The 19,192-nt window shown below is 37.4% G+C and overlaps 1 protein-coding gene across 1 annotated transcript in view; it reads left to right on the forward strand.

Moving 5' to 3' along the window:
* The first annotated feature begins 279 nt into the window (after window positions 1-279).
* VPS15 (protein kinase family protein / WD-40 repeat family protein) overlaps window positions 280-19,192 on the forward strand; it is a 94,441-nt gene continuing 75,528 nt past the window's right edge. The window contains exon 1 of the mRNA XM_089831761.1: window positions 280-1,004. Within this exon, the coding sequence (XP_089687887.1) occupies window positions 804-1,004 (201 nt within the window). The 5' untranslated portion in view covers window positions 280-803. The remainder of the gene's footprint in view (window positions 1,005-19,192) is intronic.

The following is a 19,192-nucleotide window of genomic DNA, read 5'->3' on the forward strand; positions in this document are numbered from 1 at the left end:
AAAAAAAAATTGAAAAAAAATCACTGGAAAGAAAAGGTTTGACTTTAGTTTGTTTTGGCACCTTTTTGTGAGAGATTAGTTTGTTTTGGCACCTTTTTGTGAGAGATTAGCCACTCCCTCTTCTTGACATTTTATTTTTAAAAAAAATTAAATGATAAAAGAAAACATTTTTATTACAAATTTGTCCAATCGAATGTTACGTAGGACGTCTGCGAACTTCTTTTCCACTGCAGAAAGCAACTAAAGGTACAAAAACGCACAATATATATAAATATATCCATCGACAAACAAAACAGAGGGCTTACCTTTCGTTCCATCTAAAACTTGGGCTTGAATTTATCGATGGCAAATGATGACACTCAATCTGAATAGGTAAGAATGCACACGATGAAAGGAGGAAGAATCCCGCTAATTTATTTTACTTAGGTCCCGGGATTCAAATGTACAAACGCTAAACAGCTAAGTATGGTTGCGACACGAGAATTACAGAACCCAGTATCAATTCCTTTTAAACAGGGATTTATTTGACGATTTGTGCATTTTGGAAACCCATTCTGAAAATAATTTGAAGGTCTGTACGAAGCAGACACCAAGATGACCGAAAAAATTCACAAATAACTACCTACCCAAACCATAGAGAGATTATCCAGAGCAGGGAAGATTTGAGCGACTGGTAGCAGAGGCCGTGAAGTATAATGCTGATCACGTGTTAAATATATTGATTGATGTTTATATTGATAGGATTGGAATTGACTGTGATGTTGGAAAGGAGGAACGGATTAGGGCATTGTAATTGAGAAGCGATGGGGAACAAGATCGCGCGTACGACACAGGCATCAGCGTCGGAATATTATCTGCACGAGCTTCCATCGTCATTAAATTTAGTGCTGAAGGAAGTGGTGGGGAGGGGCAGATTTCTGAAATCCATTCAGTGCATGCACGATGAAGGCCTCTTGCTGGTCAAAGTCTATTTTAAGCGCGGTGGTGACTCTCTTCATCTCAAGGTATGCAGTTCTAATGCTCGTTAACCACACCGAGAAATAAAAAAATCTAATCATGGGAAACCTTCTCCCATGAATTCAAGTAAGAAATCATAGGATTTGACCAATTTGCTGTCTTTAATGGCCTTTAACCTTCTCGACCGAATTTCTGCGATGTAGTCCAACTTAGAATTGTCCTGCATTTTTTTTCTTTCGGCTTATTGGGGGTATATGCTGTTTAAAGTTCATTGCTTTCTGCCGAATGGGTGTTATTTATCTTCAACCGAGTTAAATAGAACTGCACAGATTAATTGGGTGCTATAGTTTTCAAAAAGTGAGATGGACTATATCTGCCCTGTTTTTTTCAACTTTTATATTCTTTCACGTTCAGCGTTTTTAACCGTCTCTTATACCAGTATAATACTATAATGCTTCCGAGTGGCTCTTATGATTATGATTAGTAACGGAAACGACTAGAGTCTGTGGACGATTCGTGATGAAGAAAAAATAGATTACTTGAAAAACTCCCCTATAAAACAATATCAAACATAATCCAAGATAACGACAGAGCCATAAAGTTGCCCTAGTCGGTTTTTCCTTGTAAATTCTAGATGTGCTTGGTACTAGATTTCTCGGAGTCATGTGAGAAATGGACAACCACCCTCCGTAAAAATGTTTGATTGGCGCCCTTGATCCCTTTTTAAGTTGAATTATGATTAGTGATTCCTTCCTTTTTATCCATTGCAAAATTTTCTTGTTAGCATTTTCCTATGAATGATGCCAGGAACCTCCTTTTTGGTTTTATTTTGTGTGTCAGGATTTAACCCAAAATCATATTCATAGTTTTTCCAGGATGTATGGCTGTAAAATGCTAACGATCAATTATATGGAAGCATTAGGGATATTACTTGAATCAAAGAAAAATATCATAAAGACAAAATACATAATGCTCATACTTGGAAATAATCTGTTTTTGCAAACCACTTTATTGAGTCTGAGTTTATGCTGCATATGCTTTGAATCTGCATTTTAATAATCAAAATACTATTGTACCCTTTGCATGAATAAGAATATCATCCAAATGATGGATAATAAACCTATTTTTGACAGTAACTTCTTAAAGTGCAGAGCTTTCTATACTTATTCTCATGATACAACCTTCTGTCTTTTAATCAACTTCAAGAACATCATTATAGATTTTTAGGAATAATATTTGACCACCCTTGCACAGAGTGGATGCTCAAAAAGCTCAAACATCTTATAAATTTTTATTTAAAGTTTTATCCTTAATTTCTTGTAAGTCATGGTGCCTAAAGGTAACATTTATTATTACAATTTCTTTTAGAATGCTCAAGAACTCTTGCAATGAGCACATCTTGCTTCTTACATGAATTTTAAAGCTGTCTTATACTCAAGTGTTTTGATCATTTTGGTGAAGTGCACCATTGATCATTCTCTTCTCCAATGTTATGTCAATGATTAGGTTTTGACTATTTAGGAGGAGAGTGCCTATAAGACCAAATCTTGAATTCTAATTGATTATGAAATGATTTGGTGCTTTATTGATAATTTATTTGCTTTCACAATTTATTGTGGCGCAATTCAATCTGAAGCCAGTATTAATTAGTGTGAATAGGCAAATCTAACTTCTGCAAACGATTCACTGGTTTCAAATTGTGTCAGAAAGGATGTATGATAGAGCTAACTGGTCGAATTTATGTATGATGTTAGGGACTAGGGAGTAAAACTGGCAAACTTTCTGACAATTTAATTTAGTGAAATCTATAGAAGAAATGTATCAGGGTTCATATTTTCTGCATGTTTGTACTCAGTTTCAACTCCTCTTATTTGGGAAATAAATTATTTGCAATCATATATCACACGATTATTTTCCTCTCATTGTCTGACCCATTTTTTCAACTAGTGTCTCCAATCTGCCCAGTTACCAATTTAAAACTACAAATTTTTAAAGCATGTTGATGTATTTTCAAGGAAGTACTCAGACTAAAAGGAGTATATTTGAAATCATCCACTGGACTTATGGCCGTATGGGGCCTGGGTGCATTGTGAATATAATTCCCCACCATTCTGGAAGTTGTTACTTCTTTTGATCTTTAAAGGGACTGTTTGAGTTGTCTTTAGTATTCTGCGAGTGCTAGATTTAATGTAAATGGTCTTTCTTTTAAGTGAACCCATTCTGGTGATGCATATGACTTAACTATTGTATTTCCATTGTCATCTTTAGATAATCATGCAAGACATAATGCTATTCTTTCTGAAAACTTATTCAGGTATTACTAGGTGTAGAAGTACCTTCCAAAAAATTAGACACCTTGATCCAGTGTAGGTTCCTAAAAATGAAATAATTTTTCGTAAATACCAGTAATTAGGAAACTTGAACCACCTCCATCTCCATTTCCCTTCAACTTTCTTTTAAAATGATGTCTCTTCCTACATCACTTTATTCCACCTCTCAGATGACTATGGCTGCTGTAAATATTGGTAGAAGGATGCTATGATTAATGCTTGCCTTATTGTCATTTGTATTATGACTTATCTACAACACCTACTTAATTCTGCCCTGTTTCATGGTTCTGATATGGACAACTTATAAATATTGTGCACATCGAGCACTGTAATCTAAATTTGACAGATGTTGGAGGACACATAAGCCTTAAATTAAAATTGAAACTGAAGGATTATGACAATGCCTTCCACATTAAACTAGCTAGAAATGTATGTACTTGTTTTACGTGTGCATTGATATTTATGAATGTCCAAGAGATAACTAATGGCAAGTCATTATATCATGTTCGTGTCAAGCAATTTGCTGTTTAGAGTGGAAAACTTTGACTTATTCTGATGTTTTGAAATAAACTGAAAACCTGAAACTAATCTGAAAACAACAGCTTTACTATGACTATAAAGCAACATAAATCTAATTGAAAACGTCTGAAAAAAACCAGCAATCTGGAACTTGCATGTTATTTCAGCAAACTGGTAACTTTGTAACAGATGTTGATTCATCTATAAGTTTAACAATCATTTCTAATGAAAATTAAAGTAGATAATATCCATTGAACAGCAATAAGGTCGAAACTAACAGCTATAACCTAGTGCCTATTCAGAAACTAATAAGGCAAGTGCCGTAGGAAAAGTGTTCCGTAAAACTTTAATCAATACTGTGCAGAATTTCATATGTAGGAATTAAAACCTTTGTAAATACTAAAAAGGTGCAGATGACACCTTGGACCCAAACATGCCAGCAGTATTGATGCCTGCATTTAGCCCAAACACATCTGATGCGGGTTGTTCCAACTGTCATTATAGACACAATAGCACTTCTAGGGTCAGAAGTGTTGGAATTTGAGCCCAGAAAATAAAGATAAACAGCAATAAGGGAGAGCAAAATAAAGATGCAAGAGACACAGAATTATCCTGGGAAAAACCAACATCAGCATGGATTCTTTCAACATGATGTTGTCATTGAATCTCTCAACACGACACTCTTGCAAGGCCCTTACATCATGAACTCTCTATGTGATGCTGTCATAGAATCTCTGAACACGACAAGCCTGCAAGGATCACAACCAACTTTCATCACGGACTCTCTCAATGTGATGTTGTCATGGACTCTCTCAACGTGATTTCCAACTCCCATTCATAGAATCTCTCAATGAGATGACATCATGGACTCTCTCTACATGATGCTCACTATGAATCTCTCATAAGTGAAAGAGTTATTAGGTTGTCCTTACAACTTATTATTAATTTCACATGAATAATAACTCATAAAATCACAGCTGAAACTCTTTTCTAACAAGAGTCTAAAAACCAATAAAGGAAATCATAACTGAAACTCTTTTCCACCAAGAGTCGCAAAATCTAACAAGAATGGAAATCACAACTGACAACAAGAGTCTCAAAATCTACAATACCAAAATATTAACAACATATGTAAGAATGGTGGGGATTCCATAATGACTCCCTCTCAATCAAGAATTACTTTGATCATCATGGTAAAACAGTAGATGAAACCTCCCTGTGAAGTCAAAACATCTCCCTCTGAATATGTTAAGGCAACATTCATCTCTTGTTACATCTTGCAACCAAGAGAGATATTAATAGAAATCAATCTCTCATACAGCTATATATAGATCAACGCCAAAAAAAGTATACATTATGTTCAATGATATAACAACAGCCAATATAAAATATACTTTAATAAGAACTTAGATCTACAACAAAACGTCTTTATGCTTAATAGAAAGAACTCGATCTTTCTGTAGGCCAATTTTGTATCCTTGAAAAATGACACCACAACAATCTCACGTGTTGTGTGATATTCTTAGCTGCATAAAAAATCGAATCTTGCATCTCTACTCATCATTCCCAGTTTGCGTAAATTTTTCATGTCAAGATTATGGGTGACCACACCCCTCTCAAGATTAATTTGCACAAGTTGGCTTACTCGTATACGAAGGGCTTTGCTTCAACAATACAACTATTGTGGTTGACAGTTTACCATGAACTGACGATCTTAGAATATAATTCTTTTTTGTTGTTGGCATTAGAATTTAGCATTGCAAATTTAGCGATTGCAGAAGATTTATCTCATCTTCCCCGTTGGGACTGGTGCTCTATGCATTGCTTCTCCATATTAACACCCCATCCTCAAACAATAAAGTCCTTCCTTTCATAGGATTGAATAAACTTTCCTTATAAAGCTCCATCATAATACATTGACATCGAGAGAGAGACTCAGATAAAGAGTTCCTCCAGTCTCCAGATTTGGCTCCCTTAGTTTGCATAATACATATATTTTTGAGGGTCTTAGCACTCTCACGGGAAGGAGTTGGGATGATTCTGTTGCCAAGTTGGCTGAGGTAAGTTGATGTAAGTTTTCATTAATGGCAACATTATGATATAGTAAGGTCGCTGAAAGTAAGTATTAAAGTTTTGTAATGGTTGATCAACAAAATTGTCTAAGTACCAAGAAGGAAAGTAGTACACAGATAGACAGTTTGATTTGCAAGCTTCACAGGGAGCAGATATAAGACTACAAATTGGAGGGATAACAGTTTGGACAATGTAGATGCTATGGTTAAGGCCGCTGAACTTGATATTATGTTTTGCCTAAGTTTTGGATGGATATTCTAATGACAATTTTGATAACGTAGTAATAGAGCATATGGTAGAGTATTGGCAAATTGGTCAAGGAATTGATTTCGCTTTTCAAATCAAGAACTGGACAAGGTAGGGATGACATCCTAGATGTTAACCTTCAACTTGCAGAATAGGTTATTTAGTTTTGGTAATGCGTGATCAAGTGCAAGGTCGACATATTTAAAGAAATCAGTATAAAGGAAGGGATTTTGTTTTAGCAAAGATGCCGCACATTATGTAGTGTTATGATTATTGTATGGAAACTTCTATTATTTTGCTAAGATGCAAATTTGATAGTCAGAACAGAGTAGAAGGTTGTATGTATAATTGGATGCAAGGAAAAACATAGGACTGATCAGATATTGAAGATATCAACATAGTCAAGTTTTGGTATTTCTCTATACTACTTGTAAAGTTGTATATGATTGTAAAGAGCAGTGAACTCACCCATTTTTGTAATCCAACTCCTAATAGGGTTGAGACCTCTAACAAGGTCTAGTCCTTTAACAAGGACGGATACACTATATTTATGTAATAGAATCTTAATAGGGTCAACACCTCTGACAAGGTACTTTTGATTAGTGGATCATTTTGTGGGTACTATCCCTACTAGGGTTTTCCCTTTGCTAGGGTTGCCTTAGTTAACAAATTATGGTGTTATGAGTTTCTTTGTGTTATGCTTATAATTGCTTTTCAGTTCAATCATTTATGCAAGTTTAAAGTCTATATCTGATATCCATAGTTGGGCAAAAAGGTGTGGAATACTGATTCACCCCCCCTCTCAGTATTTCCTATTTCTAACAGACTGACTTGGACTTGGTTTTTGATACTATCAAATTCCCATCCAAATAAAACAAATGCATATTCCTCCCGCACGATCACACCAAGCCCAATGTTGTCAATTTCCTAGAGTTGACGTGCCTCGATTGCTATTACAGAAGAATGCATTTTATTCAATGAAAGAAAGGCCAAGAAAGAATTGAGAAGAGATGACAATTACAAGAACTAATGACATCCAACATGACGTTACAAATTCGTCATTAAAACATCCGCTCAAATGAATTTCAAAAGAGTTTGATGTAGCAAATTTCCATATCAATTTAATCCTTCTCCTTGTTTATACTTTATGAATCTCTCATTATTTTCATGGCAATTCATTGACAGTTATCAAGAACTCTCAACACCATGGTTGCAAGGATGATGATCTTGGTTTGGAGGAAATGATTTGAGTCATCATGTCCAAAGCCCACAGCCACATTTGCTAAGAAAAAGGACCATGATAAAATATGCCATCTGAATTGTAAGGCCGCTTTTTTTGGCTCAAACCATGGTGATGTTGATCAAATCCTAATGCTTTGTTAAAAACGAAGCCGACTTCCCAACAACGATTTCGATGACTCGAGATATATAATAAACTTGAACACCTCCGACACGACACTTATTCTAACGACACTTATTCTAACATGAGCTCCACAATCGACCCACAAATCTGGGATTGGGAAAGGGAGCGAAAATGCGGTTTCATAGATCGCGAGTTCAAATCCCGCTCAGCAATTTGGGATTCTCCCACAGGAACACATGCTCAAAAGAATTGTTATGTAATCACCTGTATATTGGATTTTGAAGAGTACACAAAAAATCTGCTATTACATGACCCCCACAGTATCCTCATCGTGCTTGACATACAAAAAAAAAGGTCAAAGTTAATCCATCATATATAGAAAGAACAAATAAGATGGAAACTAGTTTCAAGAAGAAACAAATAAGGAATGATATAAGAATGATGACAAATAAAAGAAGATTATCGGTTCACCTTTCAAATAATCTGTAGGCATGAGAATACTTGGCATATCCATGTGTGGGCCGGTGAAAGTGCTTGAGCATAGCAGCTATTATGTCCATCATAAGAGGTGGCAATAACAAGACAAAAAAGATACATCCGCATGTTTGAAATGATAATCTTTATGCAAGACAGAAAATTGAAGAGCTGTGCAAATTGACATTAGCGAGAACCACTGTGGTTGCATGCAAGTAGAATTTCTCGTGTATCAATTAACACTCGATGTCAATGGAGCCACATCTTCTCAAAATGACAAAATTGGCTCTAAATATGCAAAACTTAAGACAATTACCTTAGAACATTTAATCAAAGGATAATGACAAGAGTCCATAAATACTGGTATCTAACTTGGCCTTGATACCATGTTGGAATTTGAGCCCAAAAAATAAAGATAAACAACAGTAAGGGAGAACAAAATAAAGACACAAGAAATACAAAATTATCTTGGGAAAACCCCTCAAGATGAAGGGAAAAACCCAACTAGACAACCAAAAATATCGCTTTATTGATAATAAAATGTTCCAATGTACAATGCTTTTCACTTGATGTGATATATAATAAGTAGAGAGACACTTCACATGACAATTGAAGGTCTCTTGAAATTTCCCATGACTTCTCATTTGTAAATATACAACTCTTTGAGTTTTCATTCCTCAACACATGTCGTATGACACATATTTTTATATTTATTGTTACAATTATTGTCATAAATGTCCTCTTCAGCTAAAGGTGATCATAACAATAATAATGCCCATATTTCTAGAGAGAAAGATGTCCATCGCAGCTACAATCTTCAACAAGAAGGCTTATTTGTTAAGTTATCAATTTGGCCTCCTAGAGGCTGACGAACGGATGCCTCAGAGAAACTCTTTGTGGGTGAAAACTTCAGAAAGATAAGAGTGATACGATAGATTTGAACAACAATGAGATATTGATGCCTCAGAGAATCTCTTTGTGGGTGAAAACTTCAACCAAATAATACTATACGCTGATTGCTTAAAAATGGCTTACAAAGCTGATTCCACAGCTCCTTTTGAATTGCAATAGGTTTCTTTGCAAAGGTTTCTTTTGGGCTGCTGTCTAGTTGAGCTTATTTGGAAATGCATTTTGCAAACCTTTTAGAGTTTGAGAGCATTTTAAGTTGCCATTTTTGTGACAAATAGTGAGAGGAAATTCTCTCTTCAAATTATAGGGCAGGAATTTTTTAAAATTAATCTATGCTTAAAATCTGAAACAAGTAAACAGATTGCAGATTTTGTACCTTGTAGAAATAACATTTTAGGGGTTTTGCATCTAAACAAAATAGTTGAAAGAAACAATGTAGATCATCTTTTGATCTTGAAGGTAAAAATACAAGACTGAAATTACTTATTTCTCATTTCTTTGCACATACATTGTATGTTTGTATATATATATATTTGGAATATATATATATATATATATATATATATATATTTGGAATATATATATATATATATTTGGAATATATATATATATATATATATATACACATACACACACACACGCATCCATACACATCTGCATTCCCCCCCCAATCCCGCATCCCGCATCCGAATCGGTAACTTAGATTATTTGTATAGCTAATATTCTTTTATATATTTTTCTTTTTGTCAATGCGAAATGATTACCCCATCTTCCTAATAGCCTAGTTACATTGAATTGGAATGCATCTGCTAAAAAAGCATGTTTGCCATGGTGCACCCACTAACTAAAAAGTTGGGTAGGTTTATTAATCCCAAACTGGAATGGTTAGTGTATATAAGAAGGGTGGGTTTGACTCTACTGAAAAAGTGTGGACCATTGTGTTGCCTCAAAAGTGGCATGCCTGTATTACATAGAAAGGTTATGCCAGTTCTGCTCCAAATTGCTCCACACCCCCCCCCCCCCCCGCCCCGCCACTAAACCACGTTCATCTTTCTTTAGCTTTACAACTTCTTGAAGCTATTTCACAATTTGTCAACATTGCCTCCTGGATCGAATAGGAAATGCAATAATCCAATATTTATCCTTGGGAAAAATTGTTTATAGCAATAATCAATTTTTTTTTCTCCAATTTTCTTGGTTTTATAATTTTTTTTCTCATTGATTTTTTTCTATTGATTATAAAACATTTAAACAAGTTAAGTACATCACAGCAAAAGCTGATTTTGCCAGATACCAAAACATATAGCCAGTTTACAATCATCCACAATATCAAAACATCGGGCCAATTCAAAACATAAATTATATTCAAATATGTGTTAATTATCTTCTTTGAACCATGCCATCCATGACATTGGTCCATTAGCCCATCTGAGTCTAAGGCCCTCTTCTCTGATGATGTTACGAGGATTGATGAAGAGTGCTTCCCATGGAAGGGCAGGGGGACGGGGCAGTGCACTCATTAAGATGCATGGGGTTCTGTCAGCTCTTTTTGTTGTGGACTGCTGGGCTGGTCTCATGCAATCTGTTGTACTGCTAATAACTGGTCTAGTGGGCACTATTTCCCCTGTTATGCTAGGCAGATTATCCACTGGTCTGCTGGGCCCTATCTCACTGCTGTTGATGGATGTCATTGCATTGAATTGCTGAGTCTTCCCTTTGTCTTTGTTTGAGGCTGTGGCCTTCTTCTTCATGATTCCAATAGTTCCTTCAGTGTGCATTCAAAATCAAATTCAGTTTGCTCTTTGTTTTTTTAGTTCAAACGGTATGTTCTCCTTTCTGAGAACATTGGTACATTCTCTGACAGTTTTGATTAGTTGGTGCTCCTTTACCTAAGCTCAGTGTAACCTGCATGGAAATATGACGGTAAAAGAGTCTCTGCAGAGACTCAGGAAGAATCCTATGTCTACCTTTGAAAATATCCTCATTCCTATGTGACCAAATGTGCCATAGCAAGTGAGAGGAAGGAGTTGCAAAGCTTGGATATGCCAAGAATGTAACCAGTAACAACATGAAATAAAGATGTCCATATTCAAACTCAATGATAGACCAAATATATCCACCATTGGTAAAGTTGCATTCTGAAAAGGCATGAGACACAAATTCAGGCTGCTGGCAGACTAAACAGGTGAAACTTGCTAAGTCACAAGGTTTGAATTCAAATTTGAGTTTGTGATCATACAATTCGAATGAAATTTGACAAGGGTAAAAATTCGGCAAAAAAATTCGACATTAAATTTTAGTTATATATATGTATGTATTTTGAAATATTAGTAATATATTCACAAAATTGTCAAAATAGTTAAACATTGCTAATTAATTTAACTAACTAATTTAATATTAGTTTAAAATAAAATGCTATTATATTTAATATCATAAAATTCGGAAAGAGTAAAAATTCGTTGAAATTTGAATCTTATGGATGAAATTCGACGAATCCTTTAACTTAGGGTAAAAGGTTCACCATATGGCTTAGTAAAGGGCAGCTTGTGTAAAAGGGCTTGCCAGAGGAAACATTGAATCTTAGGCTTTATAGGTCTAAGCCAGAGGTAGTTCAGTTTCTCAGACCAATTTTGAGGATCAATGTTGGAGTTCTATTTGAGGTTAATATGGTCAAAGATGTCAGTTGAGTCAGACAAGAGAGAGTAGCCAAATTTGGTTTTGGTGGAGTGTAGGGGGGAGCCATCAGGCCATTTCAGCCGGGGTATTCTATCAATGATCTCTCCACATGCTAAGGGAATCTCAAGGTACTCCTAGACCTCTATCAACATAGAGGAGGTCCTTTTGTGAGTGGTAGGTACATCATATGTGGAAACCAATTCCTCCCTTTTTATGAGTCTATCGTCAACCATGAGGTCGTCACGTTTACTGCCTAATTTGGTCCACTGTCTAGTGGAGCAGCCTTAGAGGAGGGCTAAAGGTTTTCCATTTCTTTCAAGGTCCCACCATAGTGATTTGTCCCTGCATACTTCATAGTCCATATCAACCAGTTCAACTCTTGAGACCTAATGTCTCACTTGCTCCCGACCCTTCCATATAGCTTGAAGTACTAGAGATCCCTCAACTTTCCATGTTTTACTAGGTTGAAGCACGCCTCTAACAATGTTATTCTGGATCAATACCTTCCACGGTTCACTTCCTTTAGTGGCTTTGGCTATCCATTTAACTGTTAGAGCAATGCCTTGCCTTCTGAGGTCTGTCACTCCCAAACCTCCAACCTCCTTTCTTCTCAAACACCACTCCCATCTGACAACATGTGTTTTTCTGTTACCCTTTCCATTTGACCATAGAAATCTTTTTGACGATCTTTTGAAAATAGTTAATCTGTGTCTGATTGAAAAGCCAGGCAAATGAGTAGTATATGGTATAAGCTGATAGCATCTTTTGACATACTTGCATCCTCCCTGCCAAGGATAGGTAGTCGTTGTTCCACTTTGACAGTTTCTTATCAATTTTGTTCTTGACCCAATCCCACATTATGTTAAGATTAGAAGAAACTGAAAAAGGGATACTTGGGTATCTGACAAGATGATTAGGACCACCCCATGAAATGCCAAACTTGTCATACTAAAATGAGGGGTGTTCTTCTCATCCTAACATTGTGGATTTGGACATTGATACTCTACTGCCCAAAGTAGAACAGAAGATATCTAGCTTAGCAAGAAGAATTTCAGTGTTTCCTTTAGAAAGTTATATGAGTAGAGATGTATTATTTGCAAATTGTATGTTAGAGATCTCATCTTGGTTGGGAAGTGTAATCCCTTTGATCCTTGGGTAGAGAGTAGCATCCCTTAAGATATAGTGCAATGAGTCAATTGCAGTGACAAACATAGCTGGAGCTAGAGGTTATCCCTGCCTTAACAATCTTGTGAGAGGGAAAGCTTTGGATGTTGTGCCATTTATCTCCACCGATTTAGTAGCATCAATCATGAGAGTTAGCACCATTCTGACGAAAAAGTTAGGGAAACCTAGACCCTCCAACATCATTATAATGAATTGCCACTCAATTCTGTCGTATGCCTTCTCATAATCTATTAATTACATTTAGGCTTGTTGACCTGAGTATTTAGCCCAATTTGTGGCTTCCCAACAGGTAGTGAGATTCTCTAGGATATACCTTCCCTTGACAAAACTTGTTTGTGTAGGGCTAATCACCCTGGGAAGAATGTTTTCTAGTCTTAGGGCTAATATTTTGGCCATAATCTTGTAGGACACGTTGAGTAGAGTGATTGGGCACTAGTTCTTCATAAGAGCCTTATCACCATCTTTGGGGATGAGTTTAACAAGGTGTGCATTAATAACATACACAAGAGAACCCACCCTAATTACTTCTTTAAACAATATCAATAGGTCCTGCCATATCCAACCTATATGAGTTTTGTAGAACTCATATGGGATACCATCTGATCTGAGGGCTGTATCATTACTCATTTTCATTATTGCATTGGTGATCTCATCTTTTGATAAGGGTTTCTCTAGATTTATTTTGTCTTCCTCAAAAACTTTAACAAGAATAAGCCTCTTGAAATTGTTTCTTGATGTCTCCGTTGTATCACCTACTTCCTCAGAATTGTATAGCTTTGCATAGAAGTTTGCAAATGCATTAAGAATCCCGTTTTGATCATTTATTCTTGTTCCTTCTTCCTTAATATGTTTGATCCTATCTTTAGCTTCCTTACTTTTCAGAAGCTGGAAGAAATAACCTTTTTCTCCATTCTCCAACCAGTTGATTCTAGCCCTGGTCTTAGCCCCTTGGATTTTAATATTTTGGAGTTTTCTCAAAGCATCCTAATGGTCAAGGTTTCTAGTGCTCCTAGATCAGAGGGGTCTGAGTGCATGGTTTTCTTAGCTTCCACTAAGGAGTTATGCAGATGGCTTCCTTTCGTCTAGAATCTTTAGCCTTCATTTTACCAACAACTTGAAACTTCTTCCAATCGTCACTCATAACCTCCCATCTTTTAATAACATCAGGGTGCTTCACAATGCTTTCGTTATACCATCCAACCGCAATAACATTGAGGGCAAATCCTTCAGATTTGTTGTTGTGATCTTTGTTCTGATCCAACATGAAGATAGAAGCAATAATGGGATGATGGTCAGAGAGGGTGAATGGGTAACACTTGGACACTTGAGCCCTCATGGTTCTTTCTGAAGCTGAAAGTATCTCTGCTCACATAGTATCTATCTAATCTGCTATAGATCCTTTTGGCCCCTTTTTGGAAGTTAGTCCAATTATACCAGATACCTCTATGCTCACTTTTACCTCTTGCCAATGGGTCAAAGAGATTAAACTTACCAACAAATTTAGATCGATAAAATCTTTCTTCACCCTTCTACTAAAGTTTGGAACCTCTTGTTTTGTCTTGCTGTCTTTCTATCATGTTGAATTTCCTTGCCATGATCCATGGCACATCTTTCAATTGACACATCCAATTCCATAAAGGTATCCTGCTATAATGATCATTACGGGCGTATATTGAGCAGATCCCTAGTTCTTTCCCATTTATCTTGAGGATAGTCCATACCATTCTGTTACATGGGGAGGCATCTCATTATGAAATCTATTTCTGCCATTTGGGCCCTATAAGGATGGCTACTCTCTGTTTACCTTTGTTATGATTTATAAGTATTGCCTTGGCTTCCCTCCAAATGCATTTGAGGGCTATTTCTTAGTTTGTATGGGTTCTAAGGAATCTTTTGATTACATACTTTCTATTAAGGTTTCGAAGCCTCTAACATTCTAAGACATATATTTGGCATTCATTTTAGAGAGGGTTAGGACTCAATCTCCATTGGAGCTTTAAAGCTTTTGAAACACTTAGGAAGCTTTCTTCTTGGCATCTTCATAGGCTTGATACCGCTGATAGAATAAGGTGATCTACCTCTCTTCCTTTTGGGGGATTGAACTACATCTTTTTAACCATCCTCCATACCCAAAACATCTTTCTTTGTCTCTTCATTTCCGCTTCTAAGTTTCCTAGTTTTCTTTTTTGCAATGAAAATGAAAGCATCTCCTTTCTCCTCTCCGTTGATAGGGCTTGGGATGTCTACATCCTTCTCACAACGTCCCTCATTATCAATATCTTCTCTCTCCTTGGGGTCAACAATTCTGATAGTAGATGCAAGTCTTCAAGGGGAAAGGGGGTGTGGCTGGTTTAGAAGATTTGGGGGGTGTTAGCCGACTGAATGGTTCCGGCAGTATTTTGCATTCTGTAGCCGACGGTCCGGCAGTGTTTCGGTATTCCGTAGCCGACGGTCTGGCGGTAAATAGTTTGTAACGGATACAATAATTATGGCCGACAGACTCCTTCGGGAATGTTCGGCAGTAGTATTTATATCCCGTCCGGGATCATTGTAAATCATCATTCACTTACTATTGCGAATATTATGCTACTGTTCTGCTGTTACTTTCTGTATGCGTTCAGAACTTGCGCGGGTCGAACAACCGGAGGTGATAGATAGAGCTAGTGAGTTTCTGAGGCAGCAGTTTCGACTCACTCCGGCGAAGCGGGGTCCCTCCATTCAGTCTCCTGGGCGTTTTGAAACATGGCCGGCGGAACCCCAGCCTTAGCCTCCGGAGGAGGAAATGCCACATGCCGTGGTTGCGCCAACAACACAGACGGCAGCACCGGATGTGGGCATGGCTCCCACTGGCGAGGGGGGACACAGTGATGCTGAATGGTCATTAGAGGCTTTCGCCAAGGAGGACTACGGGTCAGATGAAGAAAGGTGTCGGGATTACCTCAAGACTATTAAGTCTGCATTAAAGAAGGGCCACGATGTGGCAATTCAGGCCCTGACTCGGCGGAGGGAATGGCACTTGATCAGAGCATATATTCGTGGGATTTGTCCTCGGCGATTCGAGACTTGCTTTATAGATAGGGGCTGGCCGGCAACGGAGACAGAGGAGATGCTGACAGATTGGGCCACGGAGCCGGAATTGGGACCCATGGACACTCCTATGATGAAACTAGCGCATGAGATTGTGGGACTGTACAAAGATGTTTACTACGGTCGTCAGCGTGCGGAGGTGAACAGAGTCGCAGCAGAGAAGTCATTGGCAGCTGAAACTGAGGCTAGACAGAAACTAGCCACCGACTTGACCACCCAGCAGGCAGCATGGGCCACAGAGCGGACAACACTACTGGCAGATTTGGCAGCCGCGGTGCAGGAGAAAGACTTGGCTAAGCAAAGTATGGAGGCAGCGGTTCGAGATAAGGATGCGGCTGAGTATGAGATGCAGTTAGCCAGAACGCAGGCCATGGATGCGACACTTCTTCTAAAGGAGGCCGTCGAAGTGAACTCTCAGATCCAGACAGATCTCCATATCAGGACAGAGCAGGTGTATAAGTTACGTCGCCAGCAACACACTTCTGGGACGCCTCCCTCTCTCTAGTTCTTTCTGTAGTATGTAAGTTGTCTCCTAGTTTTGTCAGTCGTCAGGAGACGACTTTTGTTTTTGGGGGGGATGGTGTTAGCCGACTGGATGGTTCCGGCAGTATTTTGCATTCTGTAGCCGACGGTCCGGCGGTGTTTCGGTATTCCGTAGCCGACGGTCTGGCGGTAAATAGTTTGTAACGGATACAATAATTATGGCCGACAGACTCCTTCGGGAATGTTCGGCAGTAGTATTTATATCCCGTCCGGGATCATTGTAAATCATCATTCACTTACTATTGCGAATATTATGCTACTGTTCTGCTGTTACTTTCTGTATGCGTTCGTTTACTTTACCTGTACGGTAAACAGGGGGGGGGGGGTGTTGGGGGTTGATGTGAGTTTTATTCCACTACAACATGTAGAATCAAACACTTAATGTTTCAAGGAGAAACACCAAACATCAATCCTCTCTTAATATAAGGTCATCTTTCATTCTAAGCTTGCAAAGTAAGATCATGAAATGACTTCAAGGTTACTTCTTAATTGTGGACTTCACTTAGTGAAATAATGTGATTTTCTGGTTATCACAAAGGGACTTACACTATTCATTCAATGGATATCAACTTTTGCACAAAATTTGGCTTTACAATGTGCAATGAAAATGTGGTTTGATCTTCCAACTTTTCCATTTCAACTCCAACTTATAACTTTTACTCCTAATTGTGAATGCATGGAATCATGGATGACTTGGACTCTACAAATGTAATGTCACCAGCGGCTCCACCCACCTAGTGCTAGCTTCCAAGAAACACTCGAATGGTTTTCAAATCAATATCTCCTCTTGAATCCCATCAAATGGATGCAAACTAAAGATTCAACATCAATTGAAGTTTAGTGCATTCAACTATCAACTCACCACGCAAGGTACTCCTATCATTAGTAAGAGGCTAGTGGCCGGATTTGTTTGAGTCAAACAAATAAACATCCACAACAACTTTCATTCAACTAAACTACTTCAACATGAAAATAAATCTTCTCCAAGCGAAAGATTGAAGAAACCACACAATACTACAAAGCAATATTAAGTAATCCACCATGAAGAACCAACAATGAATTATCAATTACTTTGATAAGCATTATCGCAACAACTTCATTGAGTCTTTCCCTTAGCTAGCCTACTTTAATCTCCTAGCTCTCTACTACCTTCAACCTCTAAGCTAATGAATTACAAATGAGAAGGCCTTGGCCTTTTATAATAGTTCCATTACAATGAAGAACCAAGATCGATTCAAGATCAAGGGCCAAGAATTCTTCCCACAAACTCTAATTATGGTTGCCAAATTCGTAACCAATTACATGAGGCCAACAATTAATGGGCCAATAAGAAAATTACAATGATTTTGATAGCCAATGAGAAAATAGGACACTTGGAATGTTGTGATTGATTGTGCCTGTAATTTAAATTTTCTAATTGGAGGAGACAAACAATTGCCACCGCATTAACCTTATTGTGTGCTTGGAGTCTTGGCTTGTAGAAGGTGTTTGTTTAAATTGCAAATATTTCTTGCTCGATTGTTGGAAAACATCTCTCAATGTTTAAGATTTTCTCCATCCTTTGAACTTTCCTAATGGATTTGACTTGAATCACTTGCATCTTTGTGAACCTGTAAACTTGACCTTTCTTGATTTTTCTTGAATATGTCCTCATGTAGTTGGATCTTCTGTGCTTTCCTGAATTTCCTCTCGATTTGAATTTGAATTTACGGGTTGATAGCTTGAACATGAATCTTTCCTTCTTACTTGAGTCCTCAGGCTTGAGCCATCTTCTTGAAGCATTCACTTGGTTCTCCAGTTGAAGTCTCTAGCTCAACCTTGACATCATCTCCACCTTTTGCCTTGGAAAACAAAAAAGGAAGGTTCATTAAGTTTGTGAAAGAAATCTGAAAATAAATTCACATTAATAATGAACAAAATGGATTTCTCTTATTCAAGACTAGCAATTCTGTCTTCTTGAAACGATCAATGTCTTGGGTATTTCTAGAGGCTTGGAAGAAAAAGTTCTTGGGTGGAAATTTTAAGGCAAGAAGATTTCTGTGTTAGGAATCTAATATTTTTTTTTCCCAATTCTAGTCACTTAGCATTAAAATTCATTTCTCTCACAACTCTCCAATTTGCCCATTTGATTTGTCTTTCATTTTACATGAGGAAAATAAGACCAAAGGGAAAGGGGGAAATTTCGAGTCGGGAGGATTATTGTGGTGGGAATCCCTTGTAGAGAGGATTATCATAGTGAGAATCCTCTAGTCAGAGGATTTCCACAAAATGTGATTTTTGCCTTTTTCCACTATTATTTCAAACTTTTCTCTCGTTACCATTAAATCTCTCCCTATGTGGCATCCCTCATCTTCAACTCTTGTTTAGAATTATAAAATGGAGTGGTGGAATTCTTGATATTGGAGGATTCCATTGGTGGAAATCCTGAGCTTAGAAGATTTTCACGGTGGGTTTTTTATTGGTCAGTGAACTTCCACCAAATTTCCTTAGCGCTTCATTTCCTTCCATTCTTCCAACGCTCCATCGTTTCTCTTCATTTCCGCTTCAACTCACCTTCTTTTACTCGAACACTTGCTTGGAATCAATCTCGACAGAAAGTGGAAAAAGAGGAAATTTTGGTTTGAGAGAATTAAAGCAGTGGGAATCCTCTGGTCAGAGGATTTCCACCACATATAACTGTGATAATTATCCTTAGGAAAATTACCATTTTTCCTTCTCCTCATCATTTTAACATGCATCAATCAATTCGTTACCTTAGTAAGGATCTCTTACAATTAAATTTGCACCACATCCCTTTGTTTTAAATTGAAAATATGGAAATTTTTGGGGA

The sequence above is a fragment of the Cupressus sempervirens genome, chromosome 5 (assembly GCF_028749045.1).
Source record: "Cupressus sempervirens isolate cs-2001-9-10 chromosome 5, ASM2874904v1, whole genome shotgun sequence".
Lineage (NCBI taxonomy): Eukaryota > Viridiplantae > Streptophyta > Pinopsida > Cupressales > Cupressaceae > Cupressus > Cupressus sempervirens.